This window comes from Cyprinus carpio, chromosome B21, assembly GCF_018340385.1.
Source record: "Cyprinus carpio isolate SPL01 chromosome B21, ASM1834038v1, whole genome shotgun sequence".
NCBI classification, from domain to species: domain Eukaryota; kingdom Metazoa; phylum Chordata; class Actinopteri; order Cypriniformes; family Cyprinidae; genus Cyprinus; species Cyprinus carpio.
Genome location: NC_056617.1, coordinates 6,367,124 through 6,390,628, shown reverse-complemented (window position 1 = coordinate 6,390,628; position 23,505 = coordinate 6,367,124). Strand labels below are relative to the sequence as shown.

At 33.5% G+C, this 23,505-nt stretch overlaps 1 protein-coding gene across 1 annotated transcript in view; it reads right to left on the bottom strand.

Annotated features, from left to right (window-relative positions):
* Positions 1–23,505, bottom strand: part of LOC109050767 (collagen and calcium-binding EGF domain-containing protein 1) — a 46,938-nt gene that overhangs the window by 2,080 nt on the left and 21,353 nt on the right. Inside the window, exons 4-11 of the mRNA XM_019068338.2 lie at positions 14,908–14,960; positions 13,883–14,017; positions 12,673–12,810; positions 10,085–10,191; positions 7,689–7,797; positions 7,453–7,592; positions 2,110–2,145; positions 121–156 (exon numbers count right to left, since the gene is read on the bottom strand). Of these exons, the coding sequence (XP_018923883.2) occupies positions 121–156; positions 2,110–2,145; positions 7,453–7,592; positions 7,689–7,797; positions 10,085–10,191; positions 12,673–12,810; positions 13,883–14,017; positions 14,908–14,960 (754 nt within the window). The remainder of the gene's footprint in view (positions 1–120; positions 157–2,109; positions 2,146–7,452; positions 7,593–7,688; positions 7,798–10,084; positions 10,192–12,672; positions 12,811–13,882; positions 14,018–14,907; positions 14,961–23,505) is intronic.

Genomic DNA, 23,505 nt, shown 5'->3' with positions numbered 1-23,505 from the left:
CAGACAGACAGATAGACAGATGAAGAGTGATCAAAGGTAAGAGCGAGACAGACTAACACAGAAAAATATATTTCAGACATAAAAACCATGAGAGAAAGTGCCATGATAAGAAGTTCTTACTGGAGGTCCGGAAGGGCCGGGAACCCCTCTCTCTCCCTGGAGAAACCAAACAAATATTTGGGTTAGCAGGATTACAGTAAAGAAGCCATGAGAAGTCCAATGGGACAGTTATTGCCCGCTATCTCTCAGTAACACGATCACACGTGAGAAAACAAGCCATTGCTGGCCACGTCAAAATCAGACATCTTTATTCCGTCATTCAGCATCTGAACCAGCACACAATACAATATAAAACCAAAAGACAGAACCAAGTTTATTCAGCATCTGAGTGTACATATAAATGTTATCTTTGCAGTGTTTCTGCGCACCATTTGGAGCTGGTCTCTAGCTCATTTGGGCTGAGGTATGGCAGTAGGTACCACACAGATATTGACCCCTCTGTGGGGATTATGTAGGGTCAGGGTTCACGGAGAGGTAGTAAGCGGCCCAGATGTTTCTGATTTGTGAATACAAAGCCACAAAAACTTTCTACACAAACATGTAACAGAAGTGCACACACTATACATGGATCAACCTTGGACCTCTGCAAGCACACATATGTCGGGAAACAAACAAAACATTGGAAAAGTGTGCTTATGTAGGCCTGAAACCTAAATATGTGAACATTAATGCTTCTGGCTAAGCTAGCTCAGTTGTGTCGTGTTCTGAAATGTCTGAAAGTGCAATTCATAAAGCGACACAGGTATGTTCTGAATTATCGGCGTTGATTTGAAGGCCATGAAGAGTTTACTTCTATCCAGTTTTCTATTGTAGATCAATTACGGACAATCAAGGGACAATCAATCTGGTTAGTTAAAATTTCCATACATTAAATTCAACCTACAATAACTTCATTAATCATTTCAATAATACAGAGACACCTTAAATAAAGTGTAACCTTAAATTTAATGATAATCACACATTTTTTTTACAGTGTCCTTGTTACATGCTACATGTAATTACATAGTAACAACTATAATTTATGCATAAAATTACATGCAACTAACTCTAAACCAAACCTTAATATAGTTAGGTTATATAATTATAACCTAACTATACTGTAACAAGGACACCTTAAATAAAGTGTAACCTTAAATTTAATGATAATAATTGATAAACATGAAAGCTCAAATGTGTGACCTTCTGGGTTTACCTTAATTTATGTTTAATTAAATCTGTTTAAACTTTTATTTTGAGTGAACTATACACAATACGTACTGTCACTATCAACAATACATATTTATGCATTTTTGCAGAATATTGCAATATATTGTGGGAATATATTGTTACACCACTAGAATAAAGGCAACTTTTTACCACGCAGTAATGCAAAAAATCATATACTGTACGTAATGCAAAATGCAGTAATGCAAAAAATATCATATATGCACTCAAATGCACTTGCAATATCTCGAACATTTGCATATACATTTGTATAATTGTGAAAAGAATGTGTCTGGTTTAATTTTTAGTTATATTTAGTGTATTTTAATGTAGAGTTTACCTCTAAGCCTAGCCTAGTTGGCTTAAAAAGACCTACCTCAATTCTTCTATAACTTTTGATATAATATTTCTATTTTTAAAATATCCATAGTTCACAAACTTTGAGATAGTTATATAAAAATATACAATGATATGGTAAAATACATATATCAAAGCTTTAATATACTATGATTATCTTGTGTATTTTGAAATCCCTCCGTGTAATTTTCCTCAATATTTGGACTAATCATATTTGCCATTTCAAGAACGTAATAATGGTGTTTTGACATTCTAAAATATCTGCAACTCGTCCTGCCATCTATGATGTCATATTTGAACATTTCGGCCTTTGGTCATCGACCTGACGCCATCCAAGAGTTTATTTCATTAGTGATCAGTCACCATTGATCTTAAACATCTTTATCCTGTTTTTCCAAATATTTGCATTCCACACATGGAAAACAGCCCTTGGCCACAGCTTTGAAAAGTAGTGGACAGAGATAAAGATAGACATAAAACATACCGTACCTTCATGCCATCTCTCCCTGGAGCCCCAGGTGAACCCTACGAACAGAAAACAACAAAAACAGAATTGTACATATGGAAAGAAAGAAAGAAAGAAAGAAAGAAGGAACCTTAAATATTCAATTCTTTATGTTTTAAAAGTTCAGTTTAGAAATACAAATGTAACTGTAAGTTTATCATGCTGTAAAAATATTATATTGTAAATGCATTTTTTTTTTATTTTAAATTAAAGAAAGAATGAATGAATGAATGCATGAATTTATGCTTAAAGGTTAATCTCTGAAAAGGCTTCATAAAATAGCTTTTATCTGACCAAAACCATATGACAGCTAAAGGCCAAACTAAGGATCCTTGGCTCTCCCAGAAAAACATATTTATATTCATTGAATTATAGATTTGATGGTCCTATTCATTCAACTCTCAAATATTTTCACACATCATGCCTGTCAAGATCTCTAGGGCATATCTGAGCCATATTTGTACCAGAATGGAAAACATGATTCATCAATCTAAAAATACTCCATTGAATTCTTCATTCGGGTGATTAGAGAGAGCTGGTTCTGAGCCAGCGGCAACGTCAACAGTCCTTTAGTAAAGACACAGAGTGGATTCGTTCATGGCCGAAGCGGTTGTGACAGACAGGGGAGGCCCATAACTACACATGTTGGGTTTCAGACTTGTATTTATGCACATGCAAAACACTACAAGATCCCACAGACGCAGCTCCTTAGCCAGTGTTTTTGACACTTTTTAACACAGCATAACTTCTCATTTATCAAATTAACAACTGAATCTTTGAGCACTCTTGAACTAAATTCATGTTATGAGCTATGACTCTAGGGCATTGAAGGGCTCATGTTCCTAGGATTCATAAATTACTGCAATACTTCAGCAGTATTTGTCTTCATTGACGACTCGTGCTTCAGGGATGAGGTCCAATGCATTAAAAGCAAAAGGTCGACTGTATGGGACGGGTTAACAGTTGGCCTCGAAAAGCACTCTGGCCAAAGAAAGCAACCCATGTGCAGTAACGCAGTCAGCTTTTTCCCTGTTATTGCCATTATCATTTATCAACATCCAGAGGTAGGATGAATGCTGTGCTATGATATACTGAAAAAATTTATTGTTTCTACACACACAAACTATAAGAAAAGTTTGGCACACAACCAGCTCTCTGGTAGGAAATATATCAAGCAACAATCAAAAAGAACAAGGGATCAAACATGATAACGGAGGACAGATCCTGTTAGAAGAAGAGAGCAAAAAAAGGAATATGAAAGTGCTTCCTGTTACTCGTCCTAGTTTCCACCCCACCTGCAAAGACGCCCCCCTTCAGAGAGTCAGAGGTCAGCCAGCTGAAGGTCAGGGGGTTTGGGGGACACGTGTTCAAACTCCGGCCCAGGCGGAGGTGACCCAGCTAGGCATGAGTCCATAGAACAATCTGAAAAGCTGAAAATGCAGCTAGACCCTTGCTTTTAAAGTCACATCTCTACTAAATCTCAACTAACTAAATAAATATTAAGTAATTTAAATTAAATAAATTGTTTTTATTAAAATAATAAAAAAATAACTGAATAATAATGTATGTAAATATGTAAAATTATTCATTAATACATAAAAACATTAGGTAACACTTTAGTATAGGGAGCAACTCTCACTGTTAAGTAGTTGCTTATTAGCACGCCAATTATTAACATATTGGCTGTTTATTAATGCTTATAAAGCACATATTCTGCACGACCATATTCTACATCCCTAATCCTATCAAATATTTAAACTTAACAACTACCTTACTAACTATAAATAAGCAGCAAATTATGAGTTTGAGGCAAAAGTTGCAGTTAATGTTAGTGGCGATAATTCGACCTTAAAATAAAGTGTGACCAATTATTATATTATATGATATTAGATTAACATTAAATATATGCATATTTAATTAAATGTTTTAATTTTAAATTTTAAAAAGTTTCAAAGTGCCTAAAGTGTTAACGTGATATTTTACAAACTTCTATGACACTTTATGAACTTTCCAATCTCTAATTTATTTAAATGAAAAATTAAATGTTTTTTTATGAAACATTTATATATTTCTTAATTGATAAGATTGATATTAAAATGTATTAAAATAATATAAAAAGATTAATACAATCAAATTACAATTAAAAAAGTAATACAATTATTTAATTATTTAGATACATAAAAATAGTAATGTTATAAATAAATAAATGTATTAATATTTAAATCTTTTGAAAAGCCATTTTTAATTCAAAATAAAGTAATAATGTTGGTTTAATTGAACTTCTATACTTTATTTAAATTTAAAATGTAATTTAGTTAAATATTATAATATTAATATTAATATTAAATTTAATAATAATAAATAATATTTAATTATAATAATAATCTGTTCTGATTGGTTGTGATTGTGCCCATCACAACTCAAGGAAGAATGCACAGTCTGTATAACAACGCCCTGCAACCACTCCACTGACATTTGTTGTTGATTTGTACTCTAATGATATAATTTGCATGAAAGATGGGATGTTACTGCAAGTAATCTTTGAAAATGAGACAAGCGTATATCATTTTTTTGGCTGGGTCACTTTGATATGGCACAATGATTAACATCAAAATGTTAATGGTACTTCACTTCAAAAAAAGTGTGTCTTGGCAGAGCATTAAATGTAAACACAGTCGGTAATGACTTAAGTCAATGTAAACGATCAGGACATAAAAACGTGTGTGTCAAAATACTGCATCAGTCCATTAAGCCTTGCAGTGTTACAGTGTGATAAATTTCCCCAATGTTTTAACATAAATCTAGATTTGTCCCAAGCAGACCCAAGCAAGGGTGAGAAGCAGGATATTTTGTTGCAATCTCATTGGTCCAAAAGCCAACAACCACATATGCTAGAAGTGCAAAGACGCTTCAAATGATATGAGTGCAAATGAAACCGATCCTGCACCTGCTGATCCAGTTTCACTCTTACAAGGCTGCTGAAACTATTAAGAGCCTCCCGTAAAAGCAAACACGAAGTGGAACTGCATCCAAAAACAAAGAATTCCATGGCAACGAGAGCTCAAAACTAAATATGTCCCAAATGAGACCAGACAGTACAGATTTACTCAGCGTTCGTGACCTTAGAGTAAAAATATTCCAAGTACAAATGCATCTGAAGTGTTTAAAGAAAACATTCAGTGACATTTCTAGTGTCAACAACATACCAAATTGCTCAGTGGATCTACAAATATCCACGGTCGTGAACTTAAGACATTGTCTCCAGAGGCTAGATACACACATGCTGCAAAGTGATGATTCGGCTGAAAAGGTTAACGTTAGAAAGTCTGCTGTGATTCACAGCGCTTGTAATCTGAGTGTGAAAAAGTGTGTGTGTGTGTGTGTGATGATAACTCATTATGTCCGTCGGTCTGGGGAAGAATGTGTGAAAGAGTAATTAGGGTTAACAGTCCGTAGCAGGAAGTGCAAAGCGTGTCACCGTTGAAAGCAACCATAGGTCAGTGAGCTGTAACACCTTCATGCTGTGTCTAAAATGAAGCTTAGCTCAATAAATCTGCAAATGCTGTGCAACAATGAAGACCAAGTGCAACTAATAATTAGGAAGTTACTCAGCATCTTAAGAATGTATGTGTAATGTGATGTTTATCATCTTTACAGCAGGGGGGCTCAATCCTACTCCTGGAAGCCTGACTTCCTCCAGTGGTTATGTCTAAATGCCTGATCCCAGCAAGTCTAGATTTCCAGCATTAAGGACACACGAAAAATCTTTGTTAATAGGTCTAGCATAAATATGATATGATATATGATATGATTTGGTATGAGCTGACATGACATTATTCAGTGTTGTTATTGTTATTAGTGCTACTAAAATAGTTTCATGTAATTGAAATAAATCTTAAATATAAATAAAAAACAAAACAGAAGTATTAAATGAAAATATTATAAATTGCATTACATATTATGTACAATAATGTACAATAATAACGTACAATAATACAATACAATAATGTACATACAAATTAAAAATAGTATACAAAAAAAAAATAAAAACTGAACTAAAAATAAAAAATTAAATAAAAAATAGTTTTCCATAATTTAATTAAAACTGAACTAAAAATAAAAAATTAAATACAAATTAAATACAACTTGGCAGGTAACTAGGTAAATTAGGTTAAATAAAATGACTAAAAATAAGACTTAAATTAAAATAAATAAATGATAAATAGATATATAATAGATATAAAAAAACTACCTAATACAAATGTCAAAAGCACATAACAAAATTACTAAGACAAAGTAACACAAAAAATGAAAAACTGAAAAAAAAAAAATATATAATATATATATATATATAATATATATATATATATAATATATATATTATATATTAAAATAAAAATATAAAAAAAAATACAAAAAAAAAAAAAAAAAAAGACTGTTAGGTCAAAATAAAAACAATAAAAGCTAATTCAAATACTGTAATAATATAAAAAATAATACTAAAAGAACACGGATTATATTATAATTTTATATATTATTTTACTAAACAAATTGCTACATGAAAAAAGATGAATTATTATTATGTTATTATTATTTTGATATTTTATCTTATATCCACCACCTAGACCACCTACACACATAAAATAAAATTTAACTGTGTATATATCACTTTTTACAAAAAATTAAATTAAATAAATAAAAATAAAAATAAATTTCACTTATCCTTTCCACATCAGTTTTACAGAAAAGAGTGTCTTAGTCCCCCCATTGAGGTGATTATTACAAAAAAAAAAAAATTTGCAATTACTCTCATGTCATTTAGCTCCTTCAGGTGTGAACAGGCCTTTACTCAAGGTCTCAAGGGTCATTTAAGAATGACAGGTCTGTGTTTTATTAGAGCACTAGAAATAAACCTTAGAAGGAAAGTGGATTTCCAGGCATAGAATAGAGCAACCCCTGCATTATAGACTTGAACCTGCTTTAGTACATCCTTTAGTAAATCATAATAGTTGTGGACACCCATTGAAGAATGTAAACCACAGGCCACCCAGATGTCACAAAATACAGGCTGAGCCAAAGCGAGTTATCTTCATACAGCTTAATGGTGCGGCAGAGACAAACGCCATTGGAAAAAACACCACTGTACTGTGTCCCACGCAAAACATCAAGAATTAATGGAGTAGTGCAATCAGATTGTATGCTTATGCTAGACTAATTATTATAGATGCAGGAAAATAAACTAGAGCACATTAGTCCTCAAATCTGACACTTTAGACACTGATTACAGCTGATAAGTGTTTAGGTTACTAATGAAGACTGATACGTACCACTGGGCCACGGCGTCCCTGTTTAATATGCGACAGGTCCGGTGAGGGCCCCATGGGCCCCATGTCGCCTCTAGGACCAGGCATGCCTGGTGGCCCCATTTGTCCTGGGGGACCAAGGGAACCTTTGGGCCCTGGGCTCCCTGAGAGAGACATAAAAAGAGACAGGTTTACAGAAGAGTGGCACTGGGAAAAGAATGGAGAAACAGAATAATAAGCAGCATATCGACAAAGCTCACCTGCAGGCCCAGGTGGCCCTGGCGGTCCAGGTAAGAATGAGTGCGTCATCATCATCTTTTCATTGGTCATCTGTTTATTGACCTCTGTGTTGCTCGGCAACAAGGCAATCTGATGAAAGAAGAGTTAAACAAAACACACAGATCATTCAGGGACTGAATGTGTTTCACTGGCTATAGTACTAGACAAGACTGAACAGAAACATGACATGCACTTTTTTTGTTTTGTTTTGAAGCTCGAAAGAATCAAGAACACAAGATTTGCAGTCAACTTTATAGGAACAGTAACCCATAAATGAAAATAAATGTCATTATTTGCTCCTTTTAATGCTGATCCAAACCCAAAAACAATTCAACAAAGAATGTTCATGCTGCAATTAAAAAAAAAAATGAATAAAATAAAATTTTAAATAAAGAATACAAAAATAAAATAAATAAAACAAAAAAATGTAAAAAATAGAATTTTTTGACAGACATGTCAATATGAATTATCTTTATATGAAAAAAAAAACTGCATTTAGATGAAGGATGTTACTAATCATCTAACTGGAGGGAAAGGCTAAAATATGTAATATTAAAAGGTAGATAAAAGAATTATAATTTAAACCAAAGTAACGCAAGCATGTAATCTGATCTATAAACTGTAACATCTGTGTACATGCTGTTCGCAAAAACAGGAAATCTCTGAATTATTCAACTAGGTGCATGGACTGAGATCGGTGCCTGTCTTTTACAAGCCTTCTTCGCAGAGTATTTCACTTCAAAGGAGTCCCTGGAAGTATCCATTACCTGCTAACCTCTGAGCTCTGGACATCAGTACACACACACACAGACCTTTGAGGTCTCGCCACACACAGTAGATACAGCCCTAGGCCTAGAGCATAAATCTGTGTAAGTGTCTGTGTCCAGCCCTTTGCAAGCAATTTAAATCTCATTTGTCATTGTTTCTGGTTTTGATTTGTGTCGGGTTCCTTGGACTGCACATATTTCAATCCCATGGTGCCAATGTCAACTGGTTTGAATAAAAGATCTGCCATTGAACTAAAACACTACAGTTCTGTTCCAAAACCTAGTAAACACTGAAGTCAAATGCCTACATAGTAAACTACCTTCTAAAGCACAATCCTAACAGTCATTAAACCACATTGGTAAGAATGCTATACTCTGTACACTACAATAGTTCATTTTGAATTTCACTTACATTTTATATTGATGTTGTCAAATACTGAATTGTATCCTGACCACAATTTTTGTGAACTTTTTGTTTTTTATTTATTAAATTTTTATAGGTTTTAAATGTTGAAGATTTTAAAATAATGTAAATGTAAAAAAAAATAATGTTACAAATGTACATACATTAAATGTTTAAAAATGCAATTTATTTCAGCTTGAATTGTATTCTAAAGTGTTTGAAAGAACAGCATTTATTTTAAATTGAAATCTTTTGTAATATTATCATCATCATCATCTTTATAGTCACCTTTGATCAATTTAATGCATCCTTGCTGAATAAAACTATTAATTAAAAAAAAAAAAAAAAAAAAAAACTTTCTAATCAAGTATATTTATTATCTTGGATTAATTTTTACTGAGCTTTTCTCATTGAGAGCATTCTTCGCAAAGGCATCTTAAAAAGCAAATATAATTTCAGCTGTTTAATGGATTTCCATAATCTAATCTAAATGATCATAATTACAGCATTTGCATTGAAAGATTGCTAGTTTTTGGAAGAGAACTTGATGAGGCAAAAGGTAAAGAAAAGAAAGGCTTTCATTACATTTTTAAACTGAAATAACAAAAACATTAATAAATCTAAAAATAAATTAATAAATAAAACTTGAGCAAGCCAATATATCCTCTTCCAAACAAAACAATGGGTGGGTCAAAGAAACGATTCGTAACAATCATATCAATGTTTTTGTGTCACCTTCTCCCAGAACCATAAGCCTTGCCTCACTCTCACTAGTTCACCACATTTTTTGCTCTCAGTCTTTTCCCTCATATTCTGCTGGACCACACGCACAAGCTATATATCACACCGTGACCATGAGGGTGCTGAGTGGATTTGTTGACAGTCTCGCTTTGACTGCAGAACACTGACTCTGCGCCCTCAGCCCGTCTAAACCGCATCACTGCATTCAATGTGATTTACTAGCCTGCAGCAAAGACAGACTAAGTCACACTACTAGATTGCTCAGCTGATTGCTTTTTATTTCGCCTATAAAGTCGCCAACACATCCATGAAGACTTGTGTAACCTGAGTCTGACTTGCTCGTGAAACATTGGCAGGTAGTTGACCCTCGTTGTGTTGACGTCTACAGATGAGAACATGTATATAAAAGGAAATCTGCTGCTTGTTTTAGTGAATAAGCCCTGCAGGTGAAACTGGAATAGGGCACCTTCTGTTTGAGTTGGAGAACAGTCATCTTCATCTGATGGAAGTCTTCACATGTGGCAGAGCACGTTCTCTCTTTCATGACGTTGTCTGACTTTTCAAACAGTGAAGCTGCAAAGAGACAACATGAATGCGGAAGTTAAGGAAGGCTGATGGACAAAGCTAAAAGGAATCAGCTGCTAAGCAAAAAAGTTGAGACATGATGGCAAAAGCTGAGAGAACTGTTGATTATCAATACACATATTTGATGCAATACAAAAGTTCTCAATGAAAGCAATTCAAACTCATTAAAAATGGACTGTTTTTATGCTTCGTGTAATGCATCTTAGCTTATGCAGCAATATGTTAACATCAAATTTCAATGAAATCAGTGTTGACCATTGTGAAAAAAAGTACATTTTAGCATACTTTTAAAAAGAGTAATAATAAAGTTTAAAATAGTAAACTTAAGAGTGAACTGAATGTAAACTTTTCAGACACTCAATTGCATATTTACAATCAAGTTAAAATATATTATAGTTTAAATTTTATTAAAACAATTAGTTAAGAGTGCTTTTTTGACTTGCTTAAGTATGCATTTTCAATGGCATTCCTTATATGGTGTTTGAAATATTATATGTACACTTTTAAAGTATTTCTTGTAAACCAAAATATAATTAATACAATTTCTACTGAAACTGTCATTTCTTTAAATATATATTTAAAATATATTAACTTTAAATGCAATATCAAACAGTTCATGTACAATGTACTTTAAACAAATGACAAAAGATTATTAAAACAAGGAAAAGTAAGTAAAACTTTCACTTTTTAAAATTCACTGTTTAAATACACTTACATGGCCTTTTATTTCTTTCACATTATATCTGAAAGTAGAGCAATTAAACATACTTTTAAGATATGTAATTCACTACAAGTGCACATTCAACACAATTAAGTGCACTTCAAAAGCGGAATATCCAATATGTGGCATGTATGGCTGTTGCCTATTTAGAGTGTTCTAAAGCAATAGCTAATAAGATTCCATAGACATCATGCCAGCTCTCTAGGTTTTGAAACAGAGCTAATGTTGCCATAAAACCGTGTCACAAACAGAGATTTGAAATCTTGCTCAAGGCCACAATGGGGCTCACTTCATACATGCATCATCAGAAACATACTAGCTCCTGATCAGAATGTATTAACTACTGTCAGTACTGCCAGAGGTCAGAGGAGTTATATCACAATCACTCCTACAGCTTAGTTTGACTCACAGCCGATAACCTCATTTGATCCACACACTGTAATCTCAGTGGTCTGGAATTCCCAGAATTCCTTTTTCGTACATCTGGATTGTTGCAACCCTGTATGCCCTGAAGGTCATCTTGTTTTGCGCTCAAATTGACCCAAAAGAGAGGATACAGCAGTCAGGAAACTCTGAATGACTGATACGCTCCACAAGAAAGCCTAAAAGATAGATGAACAGAGAAGTGGAGAGGAAGGAGTGATTGATGCTAATGCTAACCGCTAGCTGGTGTCCCAAGTCATTAACCTCGATGGGTCAGTGGACTTCCTGCAGGGAGACAGGAAGCAATGTCTTATAAATGTGTCAAACCAGAAGAGGCTGCAGAATGAATTTTTTCTTTTTCTTTTTATAAATAGTGAGGAGACTAAGAGCAAAACCATATCTGACATGAAATGAATGGCCCTAAAATGTTATGTATGTAATTTATATAATATATAAAATAAATAAATCAATAAATACTTTTTCTTATAGTTTTTAATAATTGTACAAATAATTGTAATATTTATATATATTATATATTTTGACACTGGAATTATTCAGATACAAAAAAAGAAAACTTACATTTTAATTTAACATCCACCCTTTCCACTTGGCTTATTTTCTGTACATGTTTTTTTTTGTATTTACAGTGCTTTAACTGGATGATGCATTCATGACCTGTCAGAGCATTTAGACTGCACTCAACGCTTTCCACACCTGTGTGATGGAGAGATCTGTGGATGGACAGGTCCAGACAGGAAAATAAGTATCTCTGGTTCTCTATGCTCTATTTAAAACCTCAAAACGCATGCGAATCGCCTTTTTTTTGTGTTCCATTTCTGCTGTTTGTTGGAAACGCATTGGGTGAATCAAAGCAGGACTGACTGTGAGGCTTGCAAAAGTAGCTTCTAATGGGAAAGCTGCTCTTAATGAACTACAATCCCATGACGCATTACGAACTACATGATAAAAAACTATCAATACAAAACTACTTACTAAAAACTACTGAAACTGAGTATGAAAATGTATTAGTGTATGACAAAATTCTTCACCAAAACACGACTGCCAAGTTGATTAATTACCTTTTATATGTTAACAACAATTTCTCTGGATCTCGCTACATTAATTATTTCAGCAATTAGACTTTGGAACAGTTTTGTGAACAGTCTGTGAACAGTTTTAAGCCATGAACAGGTTTATAGGTCCACGAAATCTGGGAAACTCCAAACTACAGAAGAAAGACCAAAAAGAAAGCGAGCAAGCTAAAGTAAGAGAACAAAGAGTGTTGCTGAGAAAAACAAACAAAGATTCAGAGAATATACACTCACCTCGCTCGCCCTTGGTGCATGTTTTCCCATCATCCTCTAGGTAGAAGCCTTTTTTGCACTCACACCGGTAGCTGCCGGGGGTGTTCACACAGATCTGTGAGCACACCGTCTCGTTATTGTTGGCACATTCGTCAATGTCTAATGCAAGAACAGAGAGTAAAAGTGTGAGGGACGGAAAGTTGGCAAAGTGCAAAAGACGCGATGTTCGCTCCTGGGGCAGAATGGAGCGATTCTGTCAGATCAGCCTGATAAACAAAATTTGACTCCCATCAAATCAACTTAACACTTGGGAGGTCAGACCCTTTAAGAAACCCTCACACTGTCATTAAAAAGGCATTGAGAAATCAACCCTGTGAACTAAAAACAACCCATAGAGGGCGCTAACATGTCCACACCATATTCCTGATACTTCAAACAAGTCCAATTTCAAAACACATATGAAATTACAAGTTTTAAAGTGTTCTTTTGAAAAACAAAAATATTTTTACAAAAACAGTTTCCATGGTAACCACAGTTTCAGGAAAACTAACAGTTAACACAGCTATTGTTATTATAATTGAAAATGTATTTATTTATTTTTAATATAAAAATAAAATACAAATGAGTAAAATTCTATACATCATGTTCATTTTTTAAAATAATCTAATTATATTTACATATGATCGATCGATCTATCTATCTATCTATCTATCTATCTATCTATCTATCTATCTATCTATCTATCTGTCTATCTGTCTATCTGTCTGTCTGTTGATTTTACAAAAGGAAAAAATATTTTTTTAAATTTTAATAAAATGATTGAATGTACACTTTGACCTCACAAAATAACAAATAAAATAAAATAAAATAAAATAAAATAAAATAAAATAAAATAAATATTTAAGCTGGAGACCAAAAAGGTATATTATCATAATCAAAAATCAATTTATAAAATCACAACACTTTGACCCTAAGTTCTTCGTCAGGCAAAAAAACCTGATTTTTTTTTTTTTTTTTTTTGCCCGACGAAGACCTTAGAGCCGAAACATTGTGATTTTATAAATTTTTGAGAGCAGTAATGGCAGTGTGCCGATTTTTGTTTATTGACTGTGAAATGTTTCAGTTAATGCCAAACCGTGACTAGCACTGCAATATATTGTATATGTATTCAATACACCTAATTAAGTACACTGTTCTCAATATCTTAAAATAAATGAGTGCAAAATCTTACCCAGGCAGTATGGTTTCTCGCGGTTTCTGTGTCTTTCCCGGTCATAATGATACCCAGGGTAACAGGTGCACACCACACGGCCAAAATGATCAGTACACTGCTGTTCACATGGGGCGCCAGCGCACACATCATAGTCTGCATATACAAACACACCCACAAACAAACAGAAATAAACATGACAAGAAAGGAAAGAACAAGACTATATAATAAACAAACCTAGCTTTAAATCAAAACCCACAATATTACTGTTATTTCCAAAAATCATATGCAAATGTGCTACTTCAAACGTCTTTTCCTTTTAATTTAATTATAAAAGTAAAAAGAAAACTCTGCAATCTGGAAAGCCAGTACTGCTAGTTCCAGCCCAAGAATTCTCGCATCTTTTCCTTATTCCACAGTTTCTCCTAGAAGAGCCAAACCATCTCAGACACAGCATGGAGGGCCATGTGAGTCAGGGAAATATGTGTCCATTCTCATCCGGTACTTTATGTGTTTCTCATCAGTGGAGAGAGGGCAGGTAAGGACACCAGAGAACACAAACAGCACAGAAACAGAAAAAAAAAAAAAAAAAAAAAACAAGCTGTGGACTGTCTCAAAGTGGACCACTATACACTCTCTCAATGTGGCATGGGGAACCACAGAATGCAGACAATATAATTGCAAGTTTTTATTTGACAGTTACGAGTAAAAACTCGTTAGTGGTTTGAACCCCTCAACCAAAGATTGAGAAGTATATTACTTGTATTCATAAGCTAATATACAGATCTGTTCCCACTATAAAAATATACACAAGGTAATCAAGCTATCGTTACTGCTGGGGAAACTCTGCCAAGCTCTTAAAGGTGTTCTGGAAATGTTAAAACAACATTAAAAGCACTAGCTGAGTGCTTTCCAGAAGGAATGATTTTGTTTAGAATGCTAATGGGAGACAAGGGAAAACACATCCAGAAATATAAGAGCAAATTCAACCCAGAGGAGCCTAATCTGGGTAGGAAGAGAAAGAGAGTGAGGGAAAAAGGTCTTACCTTCTGGAATACACTGTCCCAGCACAAACTTAAAACCTTCACAGCACTTCTTTCTGAAAGTGAGAAAAAGGGAAAGAAATGCATTTATATTTTCTTCAAAATTGTGATTAAGCTTTACACTTGATACTAGGCTATTACAGATGGATGTCAGGATGTTGCTATACTACCATTCAAAAGTTTGGGGTTAAGATTTATTTATTTATGTTATCAATCAATTAACATTCTCATTCAGCAAGGACACATTAAATTGATCAAAAATGACAGAAAATCAGAGCTGGGTAGATTACTTACAAATTGTAGTCCATTACTGATTACAGATTACATGACGAAAACTGTAGTTAGTAATGTAATCTAGGGTACTTATTTGATGTAATGTATTGTGACTACTTTTTAGATTACTAAATTAAAGTAAATTACTTTTAGATTTTTTGCTTTGCAGAAAAGATATGATGTTACAAAACCGTTTATTTCAGATAAATGTTATTTTAAACTTTACATCAATCGAAGAATCCTGAAAAAGTTGTATATAAAGTTGTGCATGGTTTCAAATATTACACATTTAGCATCAAGACTGTTTTCAACACTGATAATAAGAAAATATGTTTATTGGCCTCCAAATAAGCTCATTAGAATGATTTCTGAAGGATCATGTGACACTAAAGACTGTAGTAACAATGCTGAAAATTCAAGCTTTGCCAACACATTTTTAGGAAAATGTTAAAATACATATATAATATTTGAAATTTAATAAACCGTACTGTTTGTAGCATATTCTATTCTTTAAAAATATAAATGCAGCCTTGGTGAGCATAATAGACAAAAGAAGGAGAAAAAACCCTTTTGAACAGCAATGTACAATATGTGGTTTGATGTGATTCCTGGGTAGTTGCAATAGTTGCATACTCCATTTGTTAAAATCTAATAATATTTTTTCCCCACCCGTTTTATCATTTGCCAGGAATATCAGAAGTGCTTAGAAAAGCATCAAAGCAAATCTATCTTCAACAAGCTTCATGTTTTTAGGTATCATTCATATATGTAGCAAAAGCAAACTGGGACGAGTCATGCACAGAAGTTTAATACTCAGGGTTTTGGGTTTATTCAAATCTCCAACTGAACGGATGAGCAGTAATAATAGTGATGCTTGTCTAAGAAACTCCAAACAAAAGACAGAACCGCGGCCTCAATCTTGAAACAAACTTGCATGAATTATTAATGTGAGTCTTCTGTTTTTGTGATTTTCATAATCCTATTTAATTTGAAATCCATGTCCACAATACGAGACAGACAAAATGAAGGTCCAAAGGGAAAAAAGGTGTTTTTTTCTGGACAGTGAAGGAAAACTCAACTCCAAGGTAAGACAGTAATATTCCCCCAAACTGTTCCCGCTCTAAGTACTCATTGTGGAGATGATCCTCTTTCGGAATGACAAGGGAACAACTCACAAACACTAACAGAAATGATTCATTTCAACACTATGCTACAATGATTCCCAAATGTTTCAATGCTCGAAAAAGAAAAACTAAAAATACAATGGGGGAAAATGGAATTTGGATATGAAGTAATGGTGATATCCTTTCCAACAGTATTACTCACATATTTTGTGGAACTGTTTAGTCTAGTCTGGCAGAGTAAGCCCTATTGGTCTAACCTGAAAGCAAACTAATCAACAATGCTTAAATGGTGCATATTAAAAAAAGCATATCAGCATGTTAAACAATTAACAAGTTAATAAGATTATAAACAGCTAATAAATTTCCATGCAATCACTTTTACAGTCACAGACTAAGTAAGGGGTCTGAGCTGGGCTATGGCAGGCTGGTATGGTTTGAATCATGGGAGCTGTTTTGGTGGTCTGAATCACACAGGAAAACTTTATTGGTTTGTTTGATGTTCGAGATGAAAATATCAGGAACTACAATCACTTACAAATCTCTCTCTCACACACAAACCTACAACCAAAACACAGTAAACCCTCCAAATATTAAGGAGCACCATCTGTATCTTGAAATCTTGAAAAAATAATAAATACACATAAAAAAGACTTCAACTACATGGAACCATATGAAATTCCGTTACAGAAACAAAACTGCAAGATCCAAATATTGAAAATTTTGATTAAGGAGTGAAGAAATCACTAATAATCAAGAACCATGACTTGGCACTGAACTTAGATTTGAAATACTGACTACATTAGCTTGTTTTCAGAGAGACATGCAGTCTTTCCACACCACACTAGTCTTTTTTCCTGCTGTATGTTGCCCAGAGCTAATGGCTGTCTTTGGAGTTCCCTCCAAGATAAAGAATTTTCCCACGCTAATAAGAACCTGCAGCATTCAGGCTAGTGAGATGTAGACTCTGGGTGTTTGTCCCTTTCTAAACTCCTAATGAAGGTTTCAAAAGCGATTTTAAAGTTTGATTCCATAGCGATACATTTTCACTCTTGATGTCAAAGGAGAACCTTTTGAAGTTATGATGCGATAGAATTAGAACTATGATGAAATAATAGAACCTCTGAATGTTCTTTTGACGCCATAGGAGAACCTCTTACCTTTCAGTGGTTGTTTTTCTATTTGTTAATGCTTCAAAGAACTCTATGTAGCAATAAATGCTTTTATTTTTTTTATAATAATAAACTATTAATTTTTACTCTCTTATGAACTTATAAATGTAAAAACCCTTTATAATAAAATGACCAAAATCGCAAAGCCAATTACAAAAACCCTATATAGTATCTATAAATAAATGAATAAATACAATTTATTTAGCTTACGGGATGCATCAAAAATATCTTAAAAATATCTTAATTTGTGTTCCGAAGATGAACAGAGGTCTTACGGGTTTGGAATGAAATGAGGGTGAGTAATTAATGACAGAATTTAAATTTTTGGGTGAACTAACCCTTTAAATCTTTTTTGTTTATGCAAAAGAAACTTACATTTTAAGAGTGTATAAGAGAGATAAGAGAGAAAAAAAATCTCAAATTGTGAACTCAATAAGACCCATGCTGTGTCTTACGCAGAGCTGTAAAATCAACTGTGCAGTGCCACACAAGTGCTGTAACTCACATTTATATGGTGAAAAACATCAGAAACTGAGAGAGTCCATGGGGAGGAAGCACTGAGAAGTGGAAAAAGAGGCACAAATCTCCTGCTGTGGGAGGTGATGATGGGTGTGAGAGCAGCACGAGATGGAGGTGATTTTCACACTTCGAAACGTTTGCATTCATGTACACACAGACACTCAGGTTCACATTTACTCTACCAAAGTAAAATCACACATGCATATGCACAACACCACTATAGAAACATAAACAACACATGGCATGGGATACAACACAGCTGTCAATTTGCAACATATGCAAATGAGATCTTAACTGTTTCAGATTAAATGAAGTGCAAATGAAGATTTTAAGCAAGTCTCTTGCTTCTTGCATATTTCCCTTTAAAACAAAGGAGAAAATCTGTATTAAACTCACATATCTCAACAGTGTCTCAAACTGTGCTCATAGTAAAGTCTGTAATTAAAAAATAAAAAATAACTTCCATAAACATATCCAGGAGGATATTAAGGATGGTAGGTTTAAGTACAATGAGATCTATAAGAGAACATCTCTGTTTTTCCCAGTATGTTGATACCAAAGCCACCCTGATCCTCCACAACTACACAAACTCTGATATGTCCCTATCTTAACAAACACGCAACACTCAGAGAGAAGAACACACAGAGAGAACAGCCAGAACTGACCCTGGACCTGTGTCTGCCAGGGTAAGCTTTCCAAAAATATTTTTAAAGCTATGTTTATTGACTCTCAGAGCTGTTTATGCTCAGGTTTCCATCCATCTGGTTTCTTCACAATTATTCATAGTTTGAGGGTTTGACTTTTCATTTAATTTGTGAAATATGACTTTGACTTTGAAATCTATCATGAGTATTGTATAATATAAATTATACAATTATTAGGTTTAACTTTTTTATATTGTAAACATAACGTCTTTATAAAACCTCAAAATAAAGTGTAATTTTGTTATATATTGGATGTGATGCAAGTGAAATAGGAATTTTAGGAACTAAATCTGCACTGCAAGAAAGTATTTATTAGTGTGTGCATCATTTATATGAAAAATTATACAGGGTTAATGGATAGGAGAACATGAAATCCAGCTGGACCAAATCCCGTAATGACCTAAACAGAGCCAGAAATGTTCAAACACAGAACCAAACTATACTGTATACATCACACAATCCAAAACTATGTAAATATACGAAACTTCACAAGAGCTATAATATTTTGCCTTGAGCGACCACAGATGTTCTGTGCTGAGGTCTTATATAGACCACGGCTACTTACACCGATTCATATTATCTGTGTGACACAGCACTGGTTTAATCTGAGAAGCACAAAACTAATCATGAGTCTGTGCTTGATAAGTGTTCAAGCATGTTTCTTCTAAATAAAATGCACTATATAGACAGTGTTGGGTGTAATAGTTAGTAAGTAATTAGTTTCATTTTTTTCTGTAATTTAATAACAGTTACTTCTTATGTAATTGAGCTTAATACTGTGTATGGACTGTAGAACATTTATATACAATACAATAGTGGATTTAACGTCAAAATTTAAAGTCTAGCCTTAAAATGCATGCTTTTTATGTAACCTTCTCACTTTAAATACTTTGGTGAGTTAATAAGTTATAATAATAACATTTTAGGGTCCAATTCGGGTTGAATGCAGAGCACGAATTCTGAGTATGGGTCACCATACTTGGCTGTATATCACTTCACTCACTTCTCACTATTAACTAGTTGGTTATTAGCATGAATATTAATGAGATATTGGCTGTTTATTATTACTTAAAAAGCACTTATTAATGTCTTATTCTGCAAGACCTTATTCTAAATCCATAATCCTTCCCAATTCATATCCAATTCTTAAACATAATTGTCAACAACTACTTTACTAAATATCAATAAGCAGTAATTAGGAGTATATTGAGGCAAAAATAGCTAGTTTATAGTTAATAGTTAGTTAATAGTGATATAGGATTTAGAAAGTAATTAGTAATAAGTAATGCTGTCAAATGATTAATCACGATTAATCGCATCCAAAATAAAAGTTTTTGTTTAATATGTGTGTGTTTACCGTTTGTATATATATATAAGAAAAAATATTACGTTTATATATTAAATCTATTTATATATTATATAATTTATATGAATATAAATATATAATGTAAATACTTTCAAAATATATGCTGTATGTGTGAGTCTTTATATATACATAATAAATATACAGAGTATATTATGTAAACAAAAACTTTAATTTTGGATGCGATTAATCACGATTAATCATTTGACAGCACTAGTAATAAGTAGTTAGATACTTTTATGAGAGAGTCATTTGTACAGTAATCTAATTACACTGTTTAGGATGTAATTAGTAACTAGTAATTAATTACTTTTTTTAAGAGTAACTTACACAACACTGCATACACTGATGAACTAGATGAACAGCAAATGACAAAATCAATGAAAAAAAAGGAAGAAGATTTTTCTAAAGTTAAGGTCAATGGCACTAGCGTTTAAAAACATGACACATATTAATGTGAAACCACTGAATCACTCCCCATAGTGGAGTGTTTTTCAGTCTTAAAGCTGACAGTCTGATGAAGGCCAGAATCTTCAGAATCAGTTTCCCTGATGACCATTTCTCATGACAGGACCTCTGAGAGTTTCTCCAGTCTTCCTGAATGCAGTTAGACACATACTTCTAAGATAGGCTTTGCAACATTATGCTCCTACACATGAAAGAAATACTACAAAATATTATGCAAAAATACAAGTGCTGTCAAAATTAGCACATTAACGCAGGCGATTAATTTTTCCAGTTTAAACAAATATTAAAAATACATCTTTATGTTGTTTCTACATTAATTTAAAAATAAATGTGAAATTATTACAATAAAATATATTTAAAAACGTTAATGTTAGGTGGTATTAAATGCGATTAATTTCAGAAAAATGTGTGATTAATTAGTTATTTTTTAATCAATTGACAGCACTAAAAAAACACTATAAAATAGTTGTAGACTGAAGTCTGATTATATAACATGAATTTAAGGGAATTTTTCCTAACACTGGAAATCTGTAAAAAGTATATTCAGAACAGCAGGTGCTACCCAAATACAGGAATTACACATGGTTTGAGCACATCTAGTTTCTAAACATGAGAGCACTGATGTGAGATCTGTCAAAATGTCAGAAAAAAGTATAGGTTTACAGTAATTTTTAATGTTTAGTTAATAAAAAAAGACTGGACTGGAAGGAAGAACAAGGACAACTAAATTTTTTTTCTTGATATGATGCCTTAAATGGTTCCTATGGAAGCCCGTTTCTGCCACTGAATAAAAAATAAAACAAAGTAATTGGGACTTTTTATCTCAAAAATATCACACAATTCTCACAATATAACATTGAATATCTAGCAATAAAGACATAATAACATTTACATGTACATGTATGCATTTAGCAGACGCTTTTATCCAAAGCGACTTACAGTGCATTCAGGCTAACATTTTTTACCTAACATGTGTTCCCTGGGAATCAAACCCACAACATTTTGCACTGCTCTACTACTGAGCCACAGGAACAACATGATATAACATATATATAACATGCAATTGTGAGTTATAACGTCAAAACTGCAAGTTATAAAGTCAGAATTGCGAGATATAAACTCGCAATTCTGAGAAAAAATAACTCGCAATTTTTACTTTATATCACGCAATTGCAAGTTTATATCACACAATTCTGAGACAAAAAGTCCCAATTAATAATGGGCTTCCATAGTTCCTCTTAGTAAACAATTCAATAAAATGAAACATAATAAACTAATATGCATTCCTCCTTGGAAATCCATCAAAAAGTTAAAGAAACTTCATTTCTGCACTGAACCTGATGAACTGGGAGTGAAGCAACTAAATTTGATGTGAATATTTTGTGGACCTTCTGTCAGACAGATGTTTTCATGCAGTAGATTATTATTTCAGAATACCATGCAACTGCAGGCCGCTACATCATTTACTATTTAACATCCTCTTGGGGCCAGATTGCAATGATAAGATCACACTGAAGAGCAGAAGAGGATGTAGTGTGGCCCGATTGCTCTGATGGTGCGCACGTCTCAGGAGGGGAGGATCCAGATGTGAACCCAACCTCAGGAACTTTAAAACGGGATGAAATGAATTAGTTCAGGTTGAGTCACTCAGAAACATCCAGACTTCTAACTAAATCCTTGTTATGTAATAGAAAAAAGAGAAAGCAATGGAATTTGCATGCAGTGACAACATGGTTCAGTACAGTGTAAAAAGTGACTGGAAGAGATGTCTCATCATATTTATTCAATATCAAAAATTTGTAATTCATATTGAGCCCTATTCATTCACTTAAGCACCTGATTTTGACTTCTGAGAGTGCTTCAGTCCTCATAGGGCAGGTGTATTTACTTGCATATTAGAAAGGAAAGGTTTAGTTATTCTGGCATATTAAAAGAGCTTAAAACAAGTCAGACAGTAAAAAATTAGCTGGGAGTGTTTTGTTAGATACAATAGTGTGGAAAAGGAAATGCGTTGTTTTTCTTCAGCCTCTGCTAAATGATAAATGGAAATTATGGGAACTCTATGAATGAGCGGTGAGACTCCAGTACCATATCCAAACAAAAACAGGTGCATTAACACTGAGACACATTAACTTTTAAACAGAGCTTTTACTTGACTTGTCAGACGTTATTAGTGGGTACGGTAGCACCTGTGCTTTCCTAATGTTGTGTTTATTTAATTTCCCACGCTGACGGGGATCCGGTTACCAGGAGAAAATCAGGTCTGGATTAGCATGACCTCAGCCCCACTCGCTGGGCTTTGAGAGATCTCTAATTACCTTATAAACAAACTGAGCAGAGACCTGGAGTAAACACACTCACAGACACTGCACATGGAGGAAATAACATTACATTTTGGCTACACTGAGAAATTTACCATAGAATGGACAGAGTCTATGAGCAACGCCAGTTAAATAAAAGGCTCTAAATAAATGCAACATTTCCAAGTAAAACAGCATAATTAAATAGAATGAATAAAAAGGAAGGCGATGGAATAAATGAACGACAGAACGAATGATAGAATGAATGATAGAACAAACAAACGTTAGCTAGAATGAACGATACATAGATAGAACGACAGAATGAACAGTAGATACATAGAATGACAGAAAAAAACAATAGATACAATGACAGAAAAAATTATATAACAAAACAAAAACAGACAGAAAAATAAATAGAGTGATGGATAGAACAAATGATAGAGCGATAGAACGAGAGAATGGAACTATAGAACAAATGACAGATAGAACAATAGAGTGATTGAACAAACAAACTACAGATACAGTAGATATAACAATACAACAAAGAAATGATAGAACGAACAATAGATAGAATGATAGAAAAATGGAGCTAAAGAATGATAGAAGGAATAATAGTTAGAACTATAGAATGAATGAGCAAACAACATATAATGAAAGACAAAAACAACAGCAAGATAGAAC